At 38.2% G+C, this 24,695-nt stretch overlaps 2 protein-coding genes across 4 annotated transcripts; one reads left to right on the top strand and one right to left on the bottom strand.

The window, feature by feature from the left end:
- Positions 1-347: 347 nt before the first annotated feature.
- LOC121314130 (enkurin-like) lies at positions 348-10,225 on the bottom strand. 3 transcript variants are annotated; one of them, XM_041247071.1, is made up of 6 exons: positions 9,646-10,225; positions 4,540-4,685; positions 3,713-3,733; positions 3,195-3,424; positions 1,793-1,939; positions 348-806 (listed from the first exon to the last, which is right to left on the bottom strand). In XM_041247071.1, exons 2-6 carry the CDS (start codon positions 4,616-4,618, stop codon positions 633-635), a joined length of 651 nt encoding a protein of 216 aa, XP_041103005.1. In that variant the 5' UTR covers positions 4,619-4,685; positions 9,646-10,225; the 3' UTR covers positions 348-632. The 3 variants fall into 3 exon arrangements, with proteins under 3 accessions (XP_041103005.1, XP_041103003.1, XP_041103004.1); XM_041247069.1 differs by lacking the exon at positions 9,646-10,225 and adding an exon at positions 7,461-7,730; XM_041247070.1 differs by lacking the exons at positions 3,713-3,733; positions 9,646-10,225 and adding an exon at positions 7,461-7,736.
- A 27-nt stretch (positions 10,226-10,252) lies between these two features.
- LOC121314129 (threonine synthase-like 1) lies at positions 10,253-15,341 on the top strand. Its single transcript, XM_041247068.1, has 2 exons — positions 10,253-10,450; positions 11,758-15,341. Exon 2 carries the CDS (start codon positions 11,794-11,796, stop codon positions 14,023-14,025), a length of 2,232 nt encoding a protein of 743 aa, XP_041103002.1. The 5' UTR covers positions 10,253-10,450; positions 11,758-11,793; the 3' UTR covers positions 14,026-15,341.
- Positions 15,342-24,695: the final 9,354 nt, after the last annotated feature.

The raw sequence follows: 24,695 nt of genomic DNA, 5'->3' as shown, positions 1-24,695 counted from the left end.
TGCGTGCAGTACCTTACACTTTTCTATATTAAATGTCATTTGCTGTGTGCCTGCCCAGTTCTGAATGCTGTCTAGATCATTTTGAATGACCATTGCTGCTGCAACAGTGTTTGCCACTCATCTACAAATTTAACAAGTTTGCTTACTATACCAGAATCCAAGTCATTAATGTTGATTAGGAAGAGCAGAGGACCTAATACTGATCCCTATGGTGCTCCACTGGTTATCTTGCTCCATTCTGAGATTTCTCCTCTAAAATTGGCTGTGTAAGCAGTACACATTGCCAAATTGTGGCTGGACAATAACATCCAAGAGCAGATTCAAGGAATTCAGTTTATTAATGGGACTAATATGTTACTGATTGCATCCCCTGTGTAGTCATTTGTTGGTTGCATACCACTGGCTAACCAATGTTAGAGAAAGAGAATACAATGAAAACATGGTTATAAATAATGGTTCATCTGGTTCCCACTTGCAGTATCTATGTAACAACCAGTATGCAAATTTCTAAAATATACTTGACTGTAACAATAGGTGGTATCATTTATTTAAAAGAAAATGTATTTAATTTAGATTCTATGATTTATTATTACACATGACGACACTTATTTAACACAGAACCCTCTGGAAAGTCATTTATTTGCAATGTAGATCGTTTTGTGTCTCTCAATCATATCAATGTCTTTCTCCAGCTGTTTCATCTCTGTCTCCAGTCTTTCCTTGCGGTACTTTTTTGGTGTTGTGTCAGTGACTACAGAGATGCCCTGGTATTGGTGATGGAGCTCCCCCCAGTTCTTCTTTAGACCCTGACATCAATACAGAAAACATGCATCAGTCACATCTTATTTTCATCATAAAAATAAATCTAGATCTTGGCAACTCTATTAAGAAACACTCCTGCAATAATAATTATTTTACTGTATTTTTTTTACAATCAATGCATTGATTGACAACGAGAATACTAATAACTATTGTTTTAAACAGACTTCTTTAACCACTTGATGCCCATTTGACTCAAATTTGGAGCCTTGCAAGTTGCTTCTTGATTCAGTTCCCAGTGGCAGAGCATGTGGGAAGAGGCAAGGTTCTGTTTGAGCGGGCAAGGTTCTGAGGGAGGGGGCAAGGCCCTGTGGGAGGAGGCAAGGTTCTGTGGGAGGGGGCAAGGTCCTGTGGGAGGGGGCAAGGTCCTGTGGATGTGCTGCTCACACATTCTTACTCCTCCTTCACATTTTCTTCATTTTCAGGCTCATATTAAATGTAATAATGAGAACCTACATATCACATACAACTAATATACTGCTTATATTATCATGGCCAATATTTAGACATCCCCAATATTGACCTTTCCAAGACCTTTCCAATATTGTATGAAAATATCAATACTGGTACTGTATGTTTTTATTCTGAAAAAAAAAAGAAAAAACATAAATGCTGTTCTAAATATGAATAAAAAAGGTTATGCTGCTTTCAAACGTGCACATGTGTGCACACGCACAAAAATTAACACACACACACAAACATGCACGCCAGATTCAACCCCAGCACTTGAACACACAAGACACACACGCACACACATTGCTTTTCACAGTAGAAGCATAGCAAAGTGTAATAAAGCATTGTGAACACATCCCAAAGAACAGATAATCATTCTAAAGTCCAGAGACTAGGTATATCAAAGCATATTAAAAACATGGTAAACTATGGTCAATGATGCTAATGTATAACCATGGGAAAACTGCAAGATTACCATGGCAACTTTGATAAGGGCTATGAGATGCTATTATTAGCTTACCTGGAGAACTGCATCCCTTTCTTCATCAGAGAGCTGCTTCATTGATCCTTGTCGAATCCGCTCCTTTATATATGCATCATACTCTTCCTGGGCCCTCTGCACCTCTTCATTTCGCTTTATCAGATATTCAGGAGTCTGTCCATAGTCCTGCAGGGGGCATGCATTAAAGCAAATATTATTCAAGGGATACAATCTTAATATTTTGTAAGGCACAGTGAATGACAAAAAAGCAAATTTTTACATTTGGTTTTCAGGACTTAATGAAGTTACAATCCAAGCAATGTAAGCTGATAAAATGGTTGCTTGTATGACAGATGGCAGTTAACCCCCATTAGAAAGAACAATGACAGAATTGCTTACATTCTAAATACATACTGTAGAGGTGGCAGAGACTGTGTTACCTCCTGAGGGATTCACACTATATTCATGAAAGTGATTTGCTCCCTTTCTTGTATAAAGATATAAGTGAAGAAAAGCAGTGCTAACATGGCTTGTTTATTATTACTAGACCTCTTTATTATAACATTGTCACTCTGTCCTTTTCACATCAAATAGAGTACATTAATAGCTTGATTAAATATACAGATGGTGATCATTAAAGTAAGTAAATGGCAAAGGAAAAAAAAAAAAACATTTTGGTGGCTTGCAAAGCGAGTTAATTAAAACGTTGGGATTATTCTCTCTACAGATGATCAAAATCTCAATCCTGCATTCTAATAAGTGAACAACCCCCTGCAATACAGTCCAGTTGGCTAATAGAGCCAAATCTTGGGTGTCTTTTTTAGGGTTTTTATTTAGGGATCTCATTAAAAAAACAGGAACCCTTATGCACTGGTCATGTGTGTCTGTCCATCTACATGGTGAAAACCAGAACTACCTTGACTTTGCACCAATCGTCACCAAACTGTTATCATACACTTCTAGCCTCCTACTGACGTGTCAGATTGCATGTGGTTATCATCTCAATTTTATTTTAACCGTTCATGAACTGTGCAATGATAAGAGTTCTCTATATGAGGATGCATGTTTTATGACTAAACCTTGACTTTTTTTTTATTTGGACAACCTGTGCCAGATTCAACCCCAGACATTGAGAAATTAATGGTATGAAAGGCTGGAGAACTATGCTGTTGTTACTTGTAATTAGAAATGTTGCATAATATGGCTTAAACAGCTTTACCAATTAAGATGTTAAGGTGTTTTGAGTTCACAAAATGCAGATTTCACTTTTTACTTGTATATCACCATCTGCTGGATGAATATTGTAAATGCACTGTTATTTTAAAGATCATTTCAATGTTTCTAGAAAAGGGGAAAGCCAAATCTGAATTATCGAAAGATATGCATTTCTTGTTCTCTGGAGTTGCCAATCAACATCACAATAATTATTGTACTGCCATACCTTTTTATTTGTGAATTTTGGAACAAGCCCTGAAGTGTCCAGAAGTTGCTTGTCTCCTCTTCTTGTGTCCACATAGTTTGGTTGGGGCTTCTTTGGCACTGACATAATAGTTTCAACGGCGTTGGTTTTGATGAAGTTCTTCTTGGTCTGAATCCCCATGACTGGGTGATCAGTTCTGAGTGGTAATCGAGGTTTCTTCTGATCACCACACAGCTTTTTTAATGGTTTCTCTGTAAAATCAATACAATCATCTCCTTTTCTATCTCTGTTCTCCTTTTAAAAGCCCCGAATACAGACTTGAGTTTAAGACAGCGCAATCAATGATGAGCCGCACGGCTTGGAATCTGCTCATTCTGGTCTTTGATATTATTTTCAGAAGCAGCTCATAAGTAAATACTACCAAAATAACTAAACATACTAACCTGTTGCCAAATTCTACTTTTCTTTTTGTTGTATGTATCTTTAAATAATTATATTAACTAACAAAATGAGCTTTAGTATTGTAAATATATATTTACCAAGTAGTCCACCTTCAGTAGCTGTAAAGAACGAAAAATAATTACTTTTCGAGAGATACACGCAGATCTCTCGTACATGGGGGATTACTCTACATCAGTGGTCCTCAAGAATTACTGATCATGGGCTCTTCTGCAAATTTCTCATAAAGTAAAGAGCATTTTATATGGTCTTGGCATTGATCAAACTACTTATTTCAAAAGATACAATTAAAAGGCCTTATCAAATGGAACAAAAGCAGAGATTGCGAGCAAGGAGTAGTAGGTGGCAGTGCCTGTAGTTGCTCTACTGCTGTTTCAGTATTGCAGTCATCCAGATTATGCCAGTTGGCATTGTGGGCACTCCACTCTCACAAGCACAACTCTGTCCATGGCAACAGCTTTGAAGACCACTGCTCTGTGGTTAACAGAACACCATCTGCTTTCCATTAGGGCTATGCCTTGCCCTCAATTTTTGTGCAGTATTATCAATATTTTTTAACAGGTAAAACTTCAGGATAATTGGTTTAAATATATAATGTAACATATGTCAGTAATTCTGAGGTTATTTTCCCCTGATCTGAATTTGTTGGAATATTGAAAAACAGTTTTTAATTTACTCTAATACCTAAAAAATTATGTCATTCTGTCTGATTAACTGTTTCTGTGTTTCAGTGAAAACAAAAACATGGATCAGTTTATTATTTTTGTTTTGTTTACAAAATGCATTTTACATTCAGGGGTCAGGAAATCCAGATATTCCTTTTATAGGAAGCAGAGCTCCTGGCTAAGCACTCTATCTTACATTAATACACAAACTGTTTACTATCATTTCATTAGCAATGGCTTACTGTCAGCAAGTTTTGGTTCCTTTGAGTGTTTCTGCAAGAACTTTTCTGGAGAAGGGACATCTACTTTAACTGGTCCCATGGTTTTGTTTGGAGCTTTGTGCCTTTGGGTTTCTTCTTTGACAGTTTCCCGAAACTTTGATGTGTGTCTGTAATATACAAGACCAAATATTACTGTATGTAATACCACATTTAAAATCAGAAAATGATAGCATTTTTTCTGATTTATAGGTGGCTTTGCTTGCCAATCTAAACACAGTCGCTGTTTCTAAATGGGACCAATCACCAACTGTAGTATCTCGCACCAAGTTATCAGTGAGAGTTACTGCCAGAGACTCTATAGAGCAAGGATAGTTTACACGTATTTTTCAGTACAGCAATGATAGTTTTTAGGGTATTAGCGCAAAAGCACCATTTCACTTTTAATCTGTAGTTCCCCCAGCACTCTTAGGTAAAATGTAGAAAAAAAAAGTCAATCAATACCTGCCATACAGTAAGAGAAATAAATCATCAAAGTAAGGTAAAAATTTCCTCCTTTTTCTTCAGTTTTTTGCAGACCCCAGGCACTTTTAGCCATGCATGTATATTACAGGACATATGAGTTTAATGACAGTTAACCTATTTTGTCAACATGGAAGTATACTAGGGAATGCACTTATTGTGACGTCTGTTTATATTAAATGATTTGTTTATGTTCTAAAATGGAACCTTTGCCTGCAAAAAAATATATTTTTGCCATTCTGTTGAGCTGTTTGTAATTTTTGAGTAATTTTTGCACTGAGGGTCCAGGTCTCACATCTGTAAGTTAGCACTGGCAGCACGCACTGGTCGAAGACTTTTCTCTAGAGGCATAAGGGTAGTTTCCTTTTCAGAACCGTGCTTAATCTTCCAAAGGCACTCCAGCCTATTTTTGTTCTTCTGTTGATTTTGCACATTTGGTTCTCCGTTGCTGAAACTAACTGTCCTAAGTATACATAGTTATTGACTTATTCAAGCTTGATCCCATTGACTTCAATTGCCTGTGGAGTGGTATATTACTGAACATGACTTGAGTCTTCTTCAGGTTCATTTTCAAACCCACTTTGATGCTGGCCTCGTGTAGTTCTTGTATTCTTGTTTGTAATTCTTCTGGGCACGTTGCAAATAGAAGGATGTCATCAGGAAATCGTAGGTGATTCACATAGGCTCTACTGATCTTTAGACCCTTATTTTCCCAATCCAGTGTTTTGAAAATGTCTTCTAGGGTGGCCATGAAGAGCTCTGGGGAAATTGTATCTCATTGATGAACTTCTTTTTAAAACTGTGGATGTGGCATTCTTGTATATGGTGCTGATCAAGTCTCTGTACGTTTTCTCAATTCCTTGTTTTTTCTGAGAGCTTAATACAGATCTTGTGTAAACAGAGTCAAAGGGTTTTTCATAGTCGATGAATCCCAAGCAATGTGGTAGATCGTACTCGTTGCTGGTTTGAATAACTTGCCGTACAACTTGAAGACAATGCATTGTGCTAAATCCACTCCCGAATCCTGCTTGCTCATTTGATTGTGCCGAGTCAAATTTACCTTGAATATATATCTATATAAGGCAATATTTGAACCCTAACTAGGCATACCTCTACTCCAGCTACATAACTGCTACTCTACACAGATTCACATCTTAACCCTTTCAACAGAAACTTGATGCAAGTTTGATCTGCTTTTATTGTGCCTGAAAAACACAAGCCAAGTTAGTAGAAACAATTGGGGCTACCTTAACCATTATCACTTTTACAGTTGTGCCTATTTGCTTGGTGCTGGCCAAGGTTGCCCCGGTGGTTTCTTGAAACTTGGCTTGTGTTTTTGATATTGCCATTTTAAATGGCTGGGCACTTTATGTTTTTTTCATATTTCCAATGTGTTTTTGTTTCAGATATATTACATAGGCCCATAAAGCAGATGTGAAGACTTCTAATTAAAACATTTAAAAAAAACTGACACTTCTTCACAACCAACTCACACAAATGCTGTCTTTTCAGCTGGTAAGTGTAAATTAGATACAGTTATGCAGTCCAGGTCACATTACAATATAAGATATGCATCTGTCTGTCAAGGGCTGTGTTTCTAATGAAAGCCCAAGAGTATACAAATGACCTCTTATATTTCACTGTATCAGCCATCTGAGCATACAGACACTTTGCAGGCTTCTGTCATCTCATTGTCTCAGCAATGCTGTCAGCTCTGTTTTTTTCCACCACCAACAAAGAATGATCACTTGAGTGGTAATGAAAACTAGAGGAGAGATGAAATCTGGCTCATTAGATATGATGTAATTCACCAGGGACTTTAAGATCAAGTGTGGTGTGGAGCTTAAGACACGTTTTTAAAGAACAAAAAAAAAAAAAAAAAAAAAAAAAAAGGATTTACAACCAAGTTCTAACTGTATTTTGCAATCTTGATAGTTACGAGATCTGGTGTAAATAGGCTACTATTCCGTACAATTATTTACATTGCATGTCATTAAATAAATTATTGCAGCACAGGGCACAAAAAAAAAAAAAAAAAAAAAAGACTGCGTGAGAAACCGGTGGCGTTTAATACATACTAAGATGAGTAACACGCTATAGTATTGAAAACGAATTATAAACGATGCATTATTGTTTCTGCGTCGATAACAGGATTATAAAGAAAAGAAAAAAAGCAAAAATCGCAGTAACCTTCAGCAAACACAGGATCAACCTCTGGCATAAAAATTAAGTCGTTTCTAAAATAAAAATAAAAATAATAATAAAAAAAAAGTATTTTTCCTGAATTCATTTAGTTAACCAACGATAGGCTAAACAAGAAGCCAGCGTCGATATGTAAATATATGCAGTACAATGCAAATGAAAATAAAATAACATTTGAAAAAAAGGATCATTCAAACGTATTTAATTGTTTAATAACTCACCTCGGCTGTTTGGTAACTTTAACCTCCTCTCGGGGTATAAGATTATAAATGCTTTCGGCAGGAAACATATCTGTCATTATGACTAAATATTAAAAAATGAAATTATAAAATAAATCGAAAACTTAAATTTGGAGAACTCTGGTGCAAATGGCTGCTTGGTTGATTTGTTTAGCAACTGTTGCCCTTGGATACGGTTTCCTTAGTAACAAGTTCTAGTTGCTACAATACCCACTGTGACGTCACAGTCTGAAGCCAAGCAGAGGTGAGGATGTGTTGCTGTTTTGAGCTCTTTATTAATTTCATTCGAAAAAAAATGTCATTTCATTTTAAAAATTTGCACCAAATATCTAGCATAATCCAACTGCAACTCACCCAACCAGTTCAAGCGGCTGGCAAAACGCCAAGCAGGGGAACAGGTTGCACAGTCCACAGCGTGGCACTGAGCCATACGCACGGAGCCACACGCAGGCCCTTTACAATAAAGTAACAATGCAGTGGCTTCTTGGAACGACCCGGAAAGAGGCCCTGACACAAAGGACCACACATTACATGTTGCTAAAGGCATTGGACAAATACTTAAATACTGTTATGCAGTTCAATAAAACCATTTCGGCATCTGCAATTTTTTCTAAGCCAGAGAACAAGCAATGGCATTGAAAAAAAACAAACAAAAAAACAAAAGTCAAGGGTCCAGAGTTTAAATAGTTATCAGATCTGAGCAGGGAACACAGTGACCAAACACACCAGACAACAAGGCCACTGTAGTGAAGCTTCAAGGCAAATTCTATACTGATACAGCTGACCAAACTGAAGTAAAATGACTGCTCATAGGGGCTGTGAATGCACAGGTAGTTGAAGTGAATATCAAATAAAGATACTGTAGCGATCCGTGCATCTATGTAACTGTGTCTTGTGTAGTGTACTGTAATTGCCGTTGTATTGTTTTCCTTTCCCCCTTTGTGTTCCCTGCAGTTGCTGGTCGACGTGTTGTGCTTTTTGTGTCCCCCTGTTATTGGTTGTTGTTTGTCTGTGCCCATTGGTCCTGGTGTAAGGCTGAGGACCAATGGGATGTGTGTAAGCTCCAGTACCCGATTAGAATAGAGAGGGGGAGCTACTTTATAAGAGGGCGCGGCGCCGGCAATTGTGTGAGTTCTCAAAGCAGGTTACTGTTCATGTATTTCAGTGAAGCAGGATTGAACTTGAATCAAGCGTGCTGTCTCCTCCTTTCTACTGTCTGTGAAACGCTACAGTATATTCTAGGACACACCTACATTTCAATATCCGTATTTGTTGCACTTTGTAAAACATCAAGGAATAATTTTAAAACAAATATGCTTACAGTGCTTGCTGTTCTGTACTAATCAAAACATTTTACTGCAAATGTACAAAATAAGTCAAGTTAATAAAAAAGTTAGTCATAGATAACCGTGGCACATGTGCAACGCCTGGTTCAGTTTTGATAGCGCTACATGGCTGCAGATAGACATGTAGCCTAATAACTGCACGTTTTCTTGTTGGTCTGAATGTGTGCTTTGCTGTTTTTTTTTCAAACAACATTAAAAAGCAAGGTGTTGTTGCTTTGGTAATGTTTTAAATGCAAAAGTTCAGACTTAATGTTCCCAGGTGCTTCATAACAGAATACAAGTCTGCAGCTCAAGGCAACACGTGAATGATTGCAATCAATCAGTACATGCCAGGATACAGCCTGTTTACTACTCGGAATGGAAAAATGTGTGTAGAGCGATGTGCATGTTTAGGACATGAGTTTTGTCATCTCTGTATATGGCTACAATGATAATAAACTGATCACATTCCCCCAGATAGTACAATATACACATTTAGCCATATAACACGTATTGTGTAATGGAATAATTCAAATATCACAAAACTGAATATTGCACAATTGTATTTGCAGGGTTCTTTCATTCAGAGCATATCAATGTACCTGTCATCCTACATTTAAAGTTGAACCCTCTTATAAGTGTATTACTGTTTTCAAATAAAAAATCTACATAGCTTACTCCTGTTGACATTTCAAAACATTCCTTTCAATGCATTATGTTGTCAATATATTATACAATCCGCCGTGTTTACACTTTCACATATATTTTACAATATCAATACAGTGAATCAAGTTTGTTATGGAAAATCATGTCTGAGCCAATAAAAACGAGCCGTTCCTTACCAGATCATCTGAGGTCAGATACTGTCACATGTGTTCAGCATGAATGTAGCGAAGCGCATATATCAAAAAAATATATATATATTTTAACACCTGAAAATTAATATGAAAAAGGAGAATAGTGTTGCTATGTTACAGTTGACGTAACGGAGATTTGCTCACCAACCGGTACTTATCATCATAAAGTATTAGAAAGTGTTTTGTCGTAGTATCTCCGTTTTGTTGTTTTAGGTAAACCAAAAATAATCTTTAGCTACAAAAATATAACCTTTTTGAAATGAAGAAAGCGTGTTTTTTTTGTTGGGGTATTTTTTTTTCATTTCCCTTGTTATTTTATTTGAAATCTGGTGGACTATTTAATGTTGTGTCGTTAGTATACACAGGCAACACTATCACAGTGCTAGTAAAACAATAACTCCGTTTTTAAATAGCTTTGCACGACCTTGTTTGATTATTGTTTGTAACAATATAACGTACATCCGAAATTTGAAAAAAACAAAAAAACAAAAATCTATTTTCGTCTGTGGAAAACATCGACCCCAATAGTATAACTAGTTTCACAATTGTAAACGACCGTGTCCTGCTACGGCTACCGTACCGAACTAGGCATGCTCTCTCTCCGAGTACTTGAGACAGAATTTTAATAGGCTCTGGTGACAGGGAGGTAATGAAACGGAGCAACGGGATTGGAGCGACATCTGTTGTGATATTAAATGACAACCTGCTGATGCCAACACAAGGGTAATGAACTGAAAACGCCCATGTGAAGTTGAGAGAGACCCGCTTCCTGTTGTGTTTACGCAAATTTGTAAGTAAACAGAAAACAAGTATGCAGGCTGGAATTAAGAACATGCTGGCTGGGACAAATAATTTTAGGCATCAACTTTCAAACATTGCACCAGAAGTTTTTTTTTTTTTTTTTTTTGGCCGGGGGGGGGGGGGGGGGGGGGTGGGGTGTGTTTAGTAAAGTAAAGCTTATTGAAGGTGAAAATTGTATGATACAGTATTTCTTTTTATTATCATTAAGTGTTGTACAGAATTCCCAGCATGCATACTGAGTACAAAGAGATTTGATCTATTTTAAATGCAAAGTAAATAGTTAAGTAGAATTACAGTCTGAAGAATTTATGTGACATTAGGTTACTTTTCATTTATGCTTCAAAGGAGGTGATTGACATGTTTGCCTTGGTATAAACCCCAAGCAATTATCTGAAAATTGTGCTTTTAAATAGTTTGTTAGTTTCAGGAAGCCTCAAAGTGTACAAGTAGGAGAAAGTCTGTTCTAACAATGATGAAAGGAGAGTCCGACAGAGAAAGACCACAAATTAATACAAACAGGATTGCTCTAAATTGGCCCATCATTATAATCTCTCTGTTCGGGACACAGTAATGTAGGTGGGTATCCATCGGTTAGTTCTGCACAGAACCACTTGTCCAATTGTGGCAACACTTGCGAACGCTCTTCTGTAACACCAATGATCTGTATCACAATGTTATGAAATGCGGAGGCTGTTTGTGTTTGTTATTCTGTACTTTGTGTAGTTTTATATCTATAGAACCAGTTTTCTAGATGATGTGAAACTTGCTAACATTCTTTAGTGCAGATTATGATCTCAGAGTATAAGGATGCTGTCTGTATATCTGTCTGTATGTCACACATTTTTATATATCAAATTTTGATAAAACTTGCTTAGGATATTCTTTAGAACAATTTAGGAGTGCAATCTAGGGATATAGAGTCTGTTTGTTTATCTGTCCGACCCTCTCCCTGTATTAATAATTATGTAGTCATTTAGCAGATGCTTTTATCTAAAACGACTTCCAGAGACTGGGGGCGAACTATGCATCAGAATGATTATTATGACAAAATTGATACAGTATAAAAGAAACACATATCCAACCAAGACAAAATCGTGAAGAGACTACATTGCAATGTTAGCACTGCTTACGACACAAAATTTGTAGTTCTAAAATCTACATTTCATTTAGTACAAATTAAAAACCACACATAGTTTTGGTTTTTAGTGATCAGGCTCGATGGTAAAGTTCTTAAAGCTGCCATTTATAGGAATTAATCTGAGCAAAATTAATACTGCCCTTTTTATGTTCCCTTAGACTGGACTCAGTGTGTTTTCAAGTTCCAGTCTCAAGATGGTTCCAGTCTCATCATTTTGTCTTGTGAAAGTACTGCTAACCAAGGGAAGACTGATGCATTACTTATTAACAGAGGGAAAGACTTTCAAGTGCTTAACTACAACCTTCCTACCCAGCACAGCATGTCTGTCCACTCTGGGATCATGCATTGGAAAAAAAAATATCCTCATCATGGGCCCTCCTGGAGCCGGAAAAACAACTGTAGGGAGAATTATTGGCCACAGATTGGGACGCTCTGTCATAGATGTAGATGATGACATTCTTGAGAAGGCATGGGATATGACTGTAGCAGAAAAACTGTCAGAAGTTGGTGGGGAGCAGTTTTTAGAAGAAGAAGGCAAAGCCCTTTTAAACTTTACAATTTCTGGGAGTGTCATTTCATTGACTGGGTCCAATCCAATACACTCTAGGAGCATGGAACATGTGAAACAGAATGGAATAGCGGTATATCTTGATGTGTGTACAGAAGACATCATTGAGAGACTTGAGAGAATGAAAGTTGATAGAATTGTTGGGCAAGGCCCAGAAGTTTCAATGAGGGACATTTTACGATACAGACAGCAATTTTACAAAAAGTGGTGTGATACACGGGTGCTGTGTGGCGCTGGTGACACAGCAGAGAAAATAGCAGATAAAGTACTTGAAGCAGTAAAGAGATACCAAGACTCAGAATCGGAGACCTTTGTTTCAACCAGAGGCACACTATCAAGGAACAGTGGATCAAATACTGGCAAGAAGTTCTTCAGTGATGTTATTGTTGAGGGTCTGGCCCCAGATGGAGGGCTGTATGTGCCCCTGAATGGTCTTCCGAAGCTCACTTCCAGTGAGTGGCAGAGGCTGGTGAATATGTCTTTTCCTGAAAGAGCTCAAGTGCTACTGGAAAGATGCATACACCCTGCTGATGTACCTCCTGCACATCTGCTTGAGATAGTCGAACGGGCTTATGGGGAAAACTTTGCTTGCTCAAGGATTGCTCCAGTTCGACACCTGATGCACAACCAGTATGTTGTGGAGTTGTTTCATGGGCCCACTGCTTCTTTTAAAGATTTGTCTCTGCAGCTGATGCCTCAGCTTTTTGCATACTGCATACCTCGAACGTGCAATTATTTAGTCTTGGTGGCAACCTCTGGAGATACAGGTAGTGCAGTTCTTGAAGGTTTCAAGAATCTTAGTGACATTGATAAGCAGAGGATCACTGTGCTGGCATTCTTCCCTGAAAAAGGTATAAGTTCAGTTCAGAAGATGCAGATGACAAGATATGTTGAGGGAAATGTAAAAGCAGTGGGTGTCAACTCTGACTTTGACTTTTGTCAAAGAGCAATCAAAAAGATGTTCACTAACTCTGAGCTGACAGGTTTTCTTGCAGTTGAATATGGTACAGCCTTGAGTACCGCAAACTCCATAAATTGGGCACGTCTGCTCCCACAGGTGGTTTACCATTCTTCAGCATACTTTGATCTCATCAGCCAAGGTGTCCTTTCGTTCGGAGATCCCATAGATGTTTGTATCCCTACCGGTAACTTTGGAAATGTTTTGGCAGCTGTGTACGCAAAACGGATGGGAATTCCTATCAGAAAGCTAATCTGTGCTTCAAATCAAAATAACATTCTTACTGACTTCCTAAGGACAGGGGAGTATGATCTTAATGGTAGACGTCTTCTAATCTCAGTTTCTCCTTCGATAGATATTCTGAAGTCATCTAACCTTGAAAGATATCTGTACCTCATCTCAAACGGTGACTGGCAGCTGGTGAGGGATCTATACTCACAGCTGGAAAGGCAGAATCTTTTTCGGGTGCCGGGGTCTTTACTCGAGAGAATTCAGCAGGATTTCCTGGCAGGCTGGTGCTCTGAGGAGGAGTGTTTAGCCACTATCCAGTCTGTGCACTCTGCCACAGGATACATTCTGGACCCCCACACAGCTGTTGCCAAAGTTGTAGCAGACCGTCTGCAAGACGGGACGTGTCCAGTTGTCATTGCCTCTACAGCTCATTACGCCAAGTTTGCACCTGCTGTTCTAAAAGCTTTAAAGTTTAAGGAAGTAACTGAGAATACACTACATCAGCTTCAGCTGCTCCATTCGTTGGGTTCACTGCCTCCTGTTCATAACACTTTGCTAGAGTCTCTGAAAGAAGACAAACAGAAGCACAAGATATGTGAAGCAGACCACAGTGCTCTCATCCACCAAGTAGAAACTTTCATTCAGGATAAGTTCATGAAAGTATTGTAAACATTGAACAATAAATGAACAAGACTCACATTGATGCTTTAGGAAATCCAAAGAACAGTCAGACAAGACTATAAAGTACAAAGTACAATACAGTGCATGTGATTAACTTGCTGAACTTACAAAACAACAATAGGCTTGTGCATCTTTAATATGCATCTTCCTTCACTAGAGCTGAGCATGGGTTAAGCCTTCATGATACCACCAGGAGTACACTGCATCTAAATGAAATGTGACACATTAAAATCCTTTTTTATTTTATAAATGTTATGCTTAACCTCCTATTCCTGTATGGAGTAGCAGGGGTATGGTGTCACTACAGCTAAGTTGGACTTCATCTTAATTAAAATGGGCTGTCAAAAAAGCCTACATAATTTAAATTGGTATAATTAACAGATTTATGGGACAGGCAAATAGAACAAAAAAGCGTTTCACAAGATCAAAGAACCATAACACTGAAAGTAATGAAATAAAGAAAAAACACAACATTTAAGTCATTGGCATAAGAATTGCTCAGGCTGTTCATTCCCCTTGGTCTCTTTAAAGTAGAGACAACTATTGTGGTTGTACTGTAGCGTGAATTTATGCCCATGGGGGCAGGTTGAGACCACTAATTTAAACTACTTTCACTTGTGGCCTGAGCCAAATTCTTCCACTTGCTACATAGGTGAAAATAAGCCTGCTATAACACCTAAGCCCACAAGAGGTTGTAATTTAATGAATGTAATACAAACTGCTTTCATCCCCACTCTGCATGTGTGTGTCATATTCAGGTATCATACATTTTAATAAACAGAATGCCTTGCATCCAGTGATAGCAGATGTCCTTGACCAGTGGTAATGCAGTTAACAACAAATTTGGTGGCTTTGTATATGGTTTGATTTTAGTATTCTGAGCTACCTGATTAATGTTCACATTGGATCTTCATTTCATGGAATTGGTTATTTTTGTGGGTGCATGGATTTGTGCCATTAGTAAGTAAGTAAAAAGCTTAATGATGCATTGAAATGATTGAAAACATACGGAGGCTTGTAACTAATACAATAGAGCAGAACGAAAATAGAAGCTGCCAAAGTACATTAAACCAAAGAGAGTATTGAATTGAGGTGACAGTCAATAACACAAATCCACCACAGGATGGCATGATCGTTTCTGTTAAGCTATGTGTTTCAGAATGGTCTCGTATGCCTGATTAATTACGTTAAATTTAAAATTATAGGCTAGACAGGTCCCAGGATCTTTCATTACACAAATGAATAAAGAAGACTAGTTAAAATTGTTGTATATTTTAATTTTATAAAGTAACAGGAAAAATCAATCTACAGCCCAAGTGTACAGATGCATCATCTTTTATGGAGTTACATTTTCCAATGTAATCCAATACACTTTATAATTTATACATTTATGTACAATTTACTTAATAATGTATTATCCATTTGTGCAGTATAATTCTGCATTGCTTTTGTATTTCAACCAAATTTTAATTAGCTTTTTTTTTTCTATATTCTGAAATAACGTGATTTTTTTTTTTCCTTGTTCCATTAACAACATAAGTTACCAAGCTTTGAAAACCAAGCCCTTGGTTAAAAATGCAGATTCGGATTAGATCTCTAATGGTAGAAAATCGTTTTTTCAATACTGCAGTTATACTATCGTATCTATTATTTTTTTTCCCATTCAAGGACGTTCCCAATTGAAGGGACATGGGCCAATTATCATGTAGATCTCTCTTGTTCATTTTTTTTGTTGGACAATGGCTTATTTTCCCACCTGAGATTGCCTTCGAACTGATATTTTCTTGTGGTCTGTATCAGCACTCCTTGTTCACCTGTTAGAGTTAACAGTGCCATGGTAGGATTCTGTGGAGGAGGCGTTTCAAATGTAGAAACTTCGGTAATCTCAACTAGCTGCTGAAGCAGAACAGCGCGGATGGAAAGTCCAGGTTCAACTGGCTCTGCTTAAGATGAAGTTTGTGGTTGAGGACCTCAGCACAGTAGAAAGAAAGCAACATCGATGGAAAGGAAGGTAAGTAAGCTGGGCTTAGCTGAGTGGGGGATGGAGGGGGGTGATGCTAGGATGCCAGAATCCCTGTCAAGCCCTCTTAAGGTGTATTGGGCTAGTCGACAAAACACAGAGGATGGAAGGTGCCCACTTGAAGACCCCAGAGAAGTACTCTACTCAGCTCAGTCCAGATGGTTGTTATGCTGATCCGATAGGGAGGCTGCACTGTGGTTGATCCCTGGAGCCAGCATTACAGCTCTTGTATTTGCTGATGCACCAGGGAGGCAAAATAGACTGATTCCTGGAGCCAGCATTACACTTCAGCCATCAACACCAGGCAGAAGGATATCTACATCATTAGATGGAAGGAAATGCAGATGGGTCACATTAGTTTACAGTAAAAGAAGCCATGTCTTAGTTGGTGCTTTATTTAATTTTATGCAGAGTTCCAGTTTGCAAATACTGTTCCCGAAAATAATAATGCTATTGATTTTCACAATATGAAGGCGCTTTGGTATGGATCCTTTTGTTACAGTCACATCTTTAAATATCTGCACAATATTAAGATACCATGGCCATTAAGATACTTGGCTACTTGAGACACTGCTGAAAAAAATATTCACCAGAGAGGCTCCAGATGATGAGCAGCAATATTCTAGGATTAACACCTTGGGTTCATAGTGACACGGTAGCAGATGTCTATGTTACTTCATAAGCTCCTCAATCTTGCAACATGTCTATACCAGGAGGCTTTGAGTGTTCACATGGAAATGATGCATTCATCTGTTGAAAATGTTCTTGTTTTATGTAGTCTGTCTGATTCCACGATTTAAGCCAGCTTCCTCTTTTGCACCCAGGAACTCGAGAGCGATGTCAGCGAGCCACCAACCTCTGGAGATGTCGGCTTTTTTCAGCTCACTGGGTGTCTAGCCTCTCTAACCCACAGGACCGTCGGAGACAATGCAACACTCCCTTTGGAATCCCCACTGAAAACTGGCAACCGCACAACCTGCGCTGTATGACTCACACCCTGCACACCACGCCGCTGTGCTTTTACCAGTTAAGCCACTGGGAGACCCTGTTTAAAACTTTTTTAAGAGAATATTGTGTGTTTCATCAAAGCAGCTATTTTTTAAAATGTATTTCAAAGCAGCAGACAAATTGGGTGTTCTCATCAATACAATATATCTGAAATAAAGTTATGTATGCAAGTTTATACATGTCATAGTTTTTTTTTTTTTTACCCCCTTTTTCTCCCAATTTGAAAGAGCCAGTTATTTTAGGCTCAGCTCACCGCTGCCACCCCCGCGCTGATTCGGGAGTAGGCGAAGGCGAACACATGCTGTCCTCCGAAGCGTGTGCCATCAGCCGATTGCTTCTTTTCACTCTGCAGGCCCACCATGTAGCCTCCTCAGAGCTACAGCGTTGGAGGACAACGCAGCTCTGGGCATCTTACAGGCAAGCCTGCAGGCGCCTGGCCAGTCCACAGGGGTCGCTGGTGCGCGCTGAGCTGACGCTCGGCCAATTGTGCGTCGCCCCTTTGGAGCTCTCCTTATGTTTTGTGCTGCGTATTAATGTGGGTTTCTTGCTGAAGAACTATAATGGATTTAAAATAAATAAATAAATAAATAAATAACCCTTTTGCCATCCACTGTGCATCTTCCATCCACCACAGCTTGTAAAGTCATTGGTGCAACCGGAATCTAATAAATCAGATGTAAACATGAAATAACTGTTTCTTCTTAAGGGAACGTGGGTGGCTTTGTAATTTCACTAAACACATTCATAACAGTCCCTAGTTACTGAAAAGAAATCTGCTGAAGGCACAGTGTGTTTTCTTTTTAAAAAGGAAAGAAAAAAAACAAATTGAAACTTAATTTGCGGGGCTGTCAACACACACACAAGTAGCACACTGGTGGACTGATGTTATAAAAATGAATAGATTTATATGAAGGTACTGTACAGTAATTTGCAAAATAACTAACTTTTTTGTAATGCTTTATTAAAGACATGTTTATACGCACCAGTTGTCTAATGCTGCAAGGTGATCAATGTCCTCATGTTAATTTGAACAAGGCACTTTTGTTTACTGAAAGGTCTTTCGAACCTAAGGTTTTCTAAAGAGCATTTGCTCTGCCCACTGCCTATCAATGTCAGATCAATTCCAGGAAAACAGCTGAGCTTGCTGGAGTTACCACAGTTCATCTGAATGCAGATTGCACTCAGTGATACAGCACTAGAAAAGGGAAGGCTGGATAGGAGGTATTCAGAATGATTGAGTAAGCCACCTAGCTGGGTATGGTTTACTGATGTAAAACACTCAAGACGTTTAATAGAAGGTGAATAACAATGTTGTGAGCATTCGTGTGTATGCAGGCACATAAACAGAGATTAAAGAACTGGACTCCTGCAGAGGTCACAGGGAAGGTTTGCAGTGTTGTGTTTGTAGCGTCACAGAGCTGGGATTCTGTAATGGTGTGTGGCAGATTGGGATGTATGGCATCTTGCTTTTCATCAATAACATTTTTATTTAGAAAATTCAGCTACTTTCTTCCCCTCGTTGATAACTTCTCGCTCGATGTCCCACAAGTATTTATTTACGGTAAAATGTGTTCTTATCTGTGAGATCTTATTTTTTTTGAAAGAAGGTTTGGTGTTCTTTATTTTCCCATGTTGCATCATGCACACTGCTGTTTCAGCGCTGTTAAGATTCTCACTCCTCCATCATCATATATCTCAGGTACAGTACAATTTGTTAGATCTGTTTTTCATTATCACGGTTTTAAAGCTGCTGTTATTAGGGTGATATTCACAACTGCTGAATGCCCGAAGGGTACTTCCTATTAAAATAAATGTCTAAAACTTTTTGCACTACATCGAAGTTCTTGAATTGATGGAAGTGCCTTCTAGACTTTGTAGAATGTAAAATTGTACATTGTAAATTGAGGATGGAAATTACAGCAGCTATGGCCAAGCATGGTAAAAAAATTGGTAAAATCAGGGAAATGCATCTGTAAGCCACAACATAAGTAGGTGTATGAGGAAATAAACCAATGGTGAGTGGATAATGATACCTTGCCGAAGGCTGTTTCTACAGTTTTAGCAAGGGCAGCATGTTATCAAATTACACACTGATAACTGTTAACTTTAAAAAGTGAATTGTGTAGGACGTGATCTGCATTGCACAGGCACCTGCCAACAGTAGAATCTCTGACTGACTGTTTTGAAAGTGTATGTCTGTGACAGTTTCATCAAAATGATTGACAGGCCCCTTGAAAGTACAAGTCGGTGTCAGTATCATTCTGGGGCTGGAGACTGATTTGTGCTGAGGGTTAAAAAAAGTAAAGACTTTATGATGCCTGGTTTATTTCAGGATATACCAATTCTGTACTAAATCAGTGTATTGTAGGATTTCCCTATAGAAGAAAGTGGGGCAATCAATTCTCTGTTGCATAGGATAGTATAAGCTTGAGAAAAGCATGGGCATGCTGTATGGTAAAGTACCAATGCTTTGAGATATTGGCTTCATACTTGATACGCATTTGCATTCTGTGATTCGTTAGGTCAAGCTTGAGTGTGGCTGTCACAGTACAAGCACATTTAGCTTTTATTTTAGCTGCTGTGTTATGTAATGTACTGCCGTTGCAGACTCTGGTTCCTGTCGGTTGATGAGATGAGCTCGAAAGCTCTATAATTAAGAATGTAGATGAGCCCGGCTCTCTTGCAGAGTGGTTAAGATGCTAGTATTCAGTGCCAGGTTGCCATTTTGTTATTGTACATGACCGCTGCTACAATGTCAAAGCCTCATATCTCAAAAACCTTGAGGTAGTAACTTCATATTTTCAGGGTTTTATTGACTGATGCTAAACCAGCCATTAATGTTTGGGACACAATTGTATTCTTGACTTTCTTAGTTAAGTTCCATTGCCGGTGCTGTCCATTAAAATGAACTGTTTCAAGGCCACATTCTTTTATCCTCTGATGGTATTACCAATGCAGGCCACTCATTTTCAGGCAGCATCTTTTCGAGCTGTATTCTATGATTCTCTCACTAAAGTTCCATTATAGGGGGTGTCCAGTGGAAATCTTTTCACTGCCACAGCCTCTGACCATATCAATGATACAGATTTTTTTTTTTTACCATTTCCATATTACTTCATGTTTACAAACTAGTCGATCTGATATTACATACCCTTTAGATAACACCACTGGGAATGTTTTATTTTTGCTCCCATTTCTATTTTTTTATTTTATTTTATTTTATTTTGTTTGTATTTCTTTTAAACAAAATGGTGGAAATCAAAGCTGCTATGTCCCTCAATCAAATTGCATTTTATAATCATTTTTTGTGTAATTCGTCTATAGTTTATCAAAAAGCTGATCTTGTTGACAACGTTGTTTACATTCCCTACAGGTAGGTGTAACTGCAGGGACACAAAACCCAACTATGAGATGGTTCTGAATGTGTAATGTGCTGTTATTAATCACAAATTTAAAGTAATAGCCATGGCTTTTTTTCTATAACAAAATCTCATTATACTACTTTTCATTAGCATAACAATATAGATGGGATAGAATTGAAACCCTCCCTGCATGGATGTTGTGATAATTAAACACCAGGTGCAGCTTCAGCAACTGTGAAGAGAAGCAAGCCCCAGCTATCTTTAGTGTTGTCATGGCTGTGATTGTGCAAGCCGGTGCATGATATTCAAAAGCACAAGAAACAGTACTGTGCTTTGAACTGGCTTTTTTTGTTGTTTTGTTTTTGTGACGTGTTAAACTGTGGTAAACATGTTGCATGCATTGTTCTTTTCAGCATTTCACATGGTTGCAACACAGTGGTAAGACATAATAAACACCATCAGCATGAGCTGCAGTCCTTTTAATTAAATCAATGCAGCAGGGCAACCTGTGAGAAATGACATTTAACAATTCAGCAAGTGAGCAGTGAAATTAATCTCAGTAGGGTGCCAAGCTCACAATAGCATGCCAGCGTCAACTCATTAGAAAAGTCGGATTGCCTTAAATGTAACTTTACAGTGCAATTACACTTAGGTTGCTTTTTTTCTTCCCATTCTATATTTGTACTGCATAATAAGAAAAGGGATGGATGTTTTGGTATTCTGTGCTGGGACCAGATCCCTTTCAGCTGCTTACTTCACAGGGTAATCCTTTGAGTTTTCATTTGCAAGCAGGCTCTGTCACCATGCTCAGTCATGAATGCAAGGCTTCTTGGGGAGAATATTGACTCGACTGTTCATTTGTATACTGTACATATGCCCGATCTGCCTCTGGTACTGGTAATTTGAACTGGAGTGGGGTAGGGGAGCAGTAATTTAACAAATTAATTCTAAATAAATATGCACAGCCAATTTATTATAGCATCAATACATACTATTTAAAATACACAATCATGGGGATCTCCTTGTGGCTCATCTAGTTGAAGTGCTGCCACGGGGAGCGCAGGGTGAGTCACACAGCTTGGACAGTGTGAGTTTGTGTCCAAGCTGTGCAAAGAGGCTGAACTTTGCTGGGGACTCCGAAGGGGGCGTCACCTTGGCTCTGACACTCCCAGGGGTGGGGGATGGGAAACTGGCAGGGACTTATTCTCCTCATTGCTCAACAGCGAACTCTACTGGTCAGACACCAAGCACATTCAGAGTGGATAAGAAGCAGGGCTGATCTCTCTTTTGAAATCGGTAGCCTGCCCACCTCTGCTCTGCTGTGAGATTGGAGGACGTTCATTACTGCTGAGAATGTCTGTGCTGTATGGGGACTCACTGCGGTGAGGAGAAAAAACATAATTGAACATTTCAAATTGGGGAAAAATAAATACAAATAATAACTGGTCACTCTTAAAAAACAAACAAAACAAAAAAATTTGATCATAAGACATGCAGAAATACTGTCAATGATATATTTATCATTATATTACTCTGCTTTAAGATGATTGTACAGTTTTTGGACCATTATCAAACTAGGACTTTTAAAAAAAAAAAAGTCATGGGAGATTTATTTTTCAAGCTGTGCTCCAGTCCATAACTAAAGCAGTACAGTACACCTGACAGCGATGGAATCTGATTAAAAAGGGTCTTCAGCAGTAATGGCTGAGAACCTGTGGTATGAAGAAAGCTGCATGGCAGCTGTTCTCATGCAGCTAACACCCTTCATTCTGCGATGCATCTTGCCTAGCTCGAATGAGCAGAGATAATTGCATTTTCCAGCTTTTCTCCTGATTTATTTAATGCCTGTAACAAAACAAAGGGCTATGTTCTCCAAGCTCTTTGCTCCAAATTGGCATAAGCACTTTTTATTTTCAAAAAGGAAATTCACAGGAATCTTGGGACAAACACGTATAGAATTAAACAGTGCTTGAAACGTATCTGGAACAAAGCTTATACTTCTCCTTACAGAATATGTAAACAGAGTGAATCAGAAATATATGATGGGCTGGAAACCAGTTCAGAAATTAATGAATGGGGTATCAGATACCAGCATTTAGAAATTACCAGACAACACATTGGATTTCAGGGCTTCTAAATTTCTCTAAGTTGTTTTACGCACTGCACTTTTTGCTAAGGAAGCACAGATTGTAGAGACTGATTTAGAATCCTACTGTAGCCTCAACAACAGCGAAACCAGAATGGCAGACTGCTTTGCATAGCCCCACCAGGGCTACTGTCTATAGTGACCCCACTACATATTATCATAGTCCCTTGAGTGGTCATTATTAGGCTTTTAGATTGTATCTGCTTGCCTTAGTCACAGGGTCATGTGAGACAAGACAAATGGTTTTTCTGTTGTTAACAGATACTATTTTCTCACCAATATATTTTAATCATCTACAGTAGGAGCTGAAGCATATGATGTGGCACTTGATCAGCTGCGCAGTGTATATGACCTAAAGGCAGACTGATAACGACTACAGACACTTTTACATCAATAAACAGCAATCTCTCTTTCCTGCGTTCACCTGATGAAGAGACCCTGAGGTCTCAAAAGCTTGTGATTAATTATTTAGTCCAATAAAAGATATCACATCTCCTTCTCTTTGTCTATTAGGGAACTAAAATACTTACAAATATATATTTAATATTAAAAGGTAAGACAAATAATCACTAATTAAATATACATTAGTTTGTTTCTATATAATCAGATTGTTACTGATTGATGCACAATAATTGTGTAAACAAGGGAAACCCAGGGACCAGATTGTTTTGAGTAATTAAAACATTTTATTTCATTCATACCAAACAACTTCAGCTTTTTCAATGGTAATTTTCAATAGTAATTACAGAAAACACGTCTACATTTAATTATTATTGATGGGACAATAATGCTTAATAATAACTGTCGGTCCAGCCCAGCTTCATGGATTGAGTTTAATCTACAACACGCCAAAGACTTTACAGCAAAAACAGCACAAGTCCCACAAGTTTGAGCCCTAGCCATGTGTTCAATTCGCACCATTTCTAAGGTTTCTCTAGTAATTTTCTGGCATGAATTGAATCGATATCTCTCAATTAGCCTGGAAGTCATATTTGGAGATTCTCTTGGGCCCCTGTTGTGTTGAACAAGATGTAAGATACAATGTGGCAGGCTGGCAAGTGGATAGAGGCCCAGAGACAGTCTGTAGTTCAAAAAAATAACTGTTTTATTATAAATAAACACAAAAATGAAAGGGCACAAGGGCCAAAATAAAGGGATTTAAACACAAATAAAGCAAGACAAAAAGCAAAAATAACAATTTCCAGGCTGGGCAATGCCTTCACTGGATTCAAACATTCAAACATAAAAACAAAACACCAACCTGCTTCCTCAGCTCCCTCCTCCCCCAAATGAGAAGCAGAGGCCTCCTTTTATGTCAGGTGGCTGGGTGCTGATTGATCGTTAATTAACCTAATCAACTAATCAACCCCAGCCACCTGAAGATAATAAACCCAGGCAAGTAGGGGAAATTAACCCCATCCCTGCCAATTTAAAAAGGGCAGAGCTTTGCTCTGCCACATGCAGATGTAGGATTCAGTAGTTTGTCAATTATTCCTGCCCATTTCCCAGGATAATTGAGAAGATTTCTGTATGAGTGCTGCTGTCTTGCACCCATTTCTTCGTGTACTATAGAATACTACAACTAAATAAAACAATACAGAAACATAGCGTCAATATGGTAAAAGACAGTACAGTATGATGAAAGAAAAGGGATTTTTTAATTACTTTATAAAGGTAAATCTACCTCTTACAGTGCCGTTGTGAACATACTTTAGTATGTAAGTCAAAACTAAAATTACAGCTCTAGCCCGTTGCCATATGAAAGAATATGATAGAAAGAACTATATGATACTTTTGGCATTTTCCTAGGAGTTAGTTTGTGAAAAAAGGTAGCAAGCAATTCTTGTATGGAATCAATACTTGATCACTAGAGACAAGACTTTTGTCGACTGTTTCTTTGTCAGTGCCCTTATCATTACTGCTCTAAAGTAAAAAATATTTGATTTTAAAGAGTTAATTGTAACTGTAGGTGACATACTTTACCAACAGATTAAATGAAAGTACATTCGTTTTCATGTAATGGTTGCTCGCTATCAAAGTGACCAGATAATCCTGGTGTACAAGATAATGTTCCTGAAATACATGCCAGTGGAAAGACTGACAGGGCTCATGCTTTTATTGC

The sequence above is a fragment of the Polyodon spathula genome, chromosome 4, assembly GCF_017654505.1.
Source record: "Polyodon spathula isolate WHYD16114869_AA chromosome 4, ASM1765450v1, whole genome shotgun sequence".
Taxonomy (NCBI): Eukaryota; Metazoa; Chordata; class Actinopteri; order Acipenseriformes; family Polyodontidae; genus Polyodon; species Polyodon spathula.
This window is presented reverse-complemented; position numbering and strand designations above follow the sequence as displayed.

Coding starts and splice junctions, on each gene's coding strand:
- LOC121314130 (XM_041247069.1), bottom strand. CDS start 7,537: ATGACAGATATGTTTCCTGCCGAAAGCATTTATAATCTTATACCCCGA. Junction 4,686..7,460: donor AAAGTTACCAAACAGCCGAG/GTGAGTTATTAA, acceptor TGTATATTACAG/ACACACATCAAAGTTTCGGG. Junction 807..1,792: donor AAAGGGATGCAGTTCTCCAG/GTAAGCTAATAA, acceptor TATTGATGTCAG/GGTCTAAAGAAGAACTGGGG.
- LOC121314129 (XM_041247068.1), top strand. CDS start 11,794: ATGGTTCCAGTCTCATCATTTTGTCTTGTGAAAGTACTGCTAACCAAG.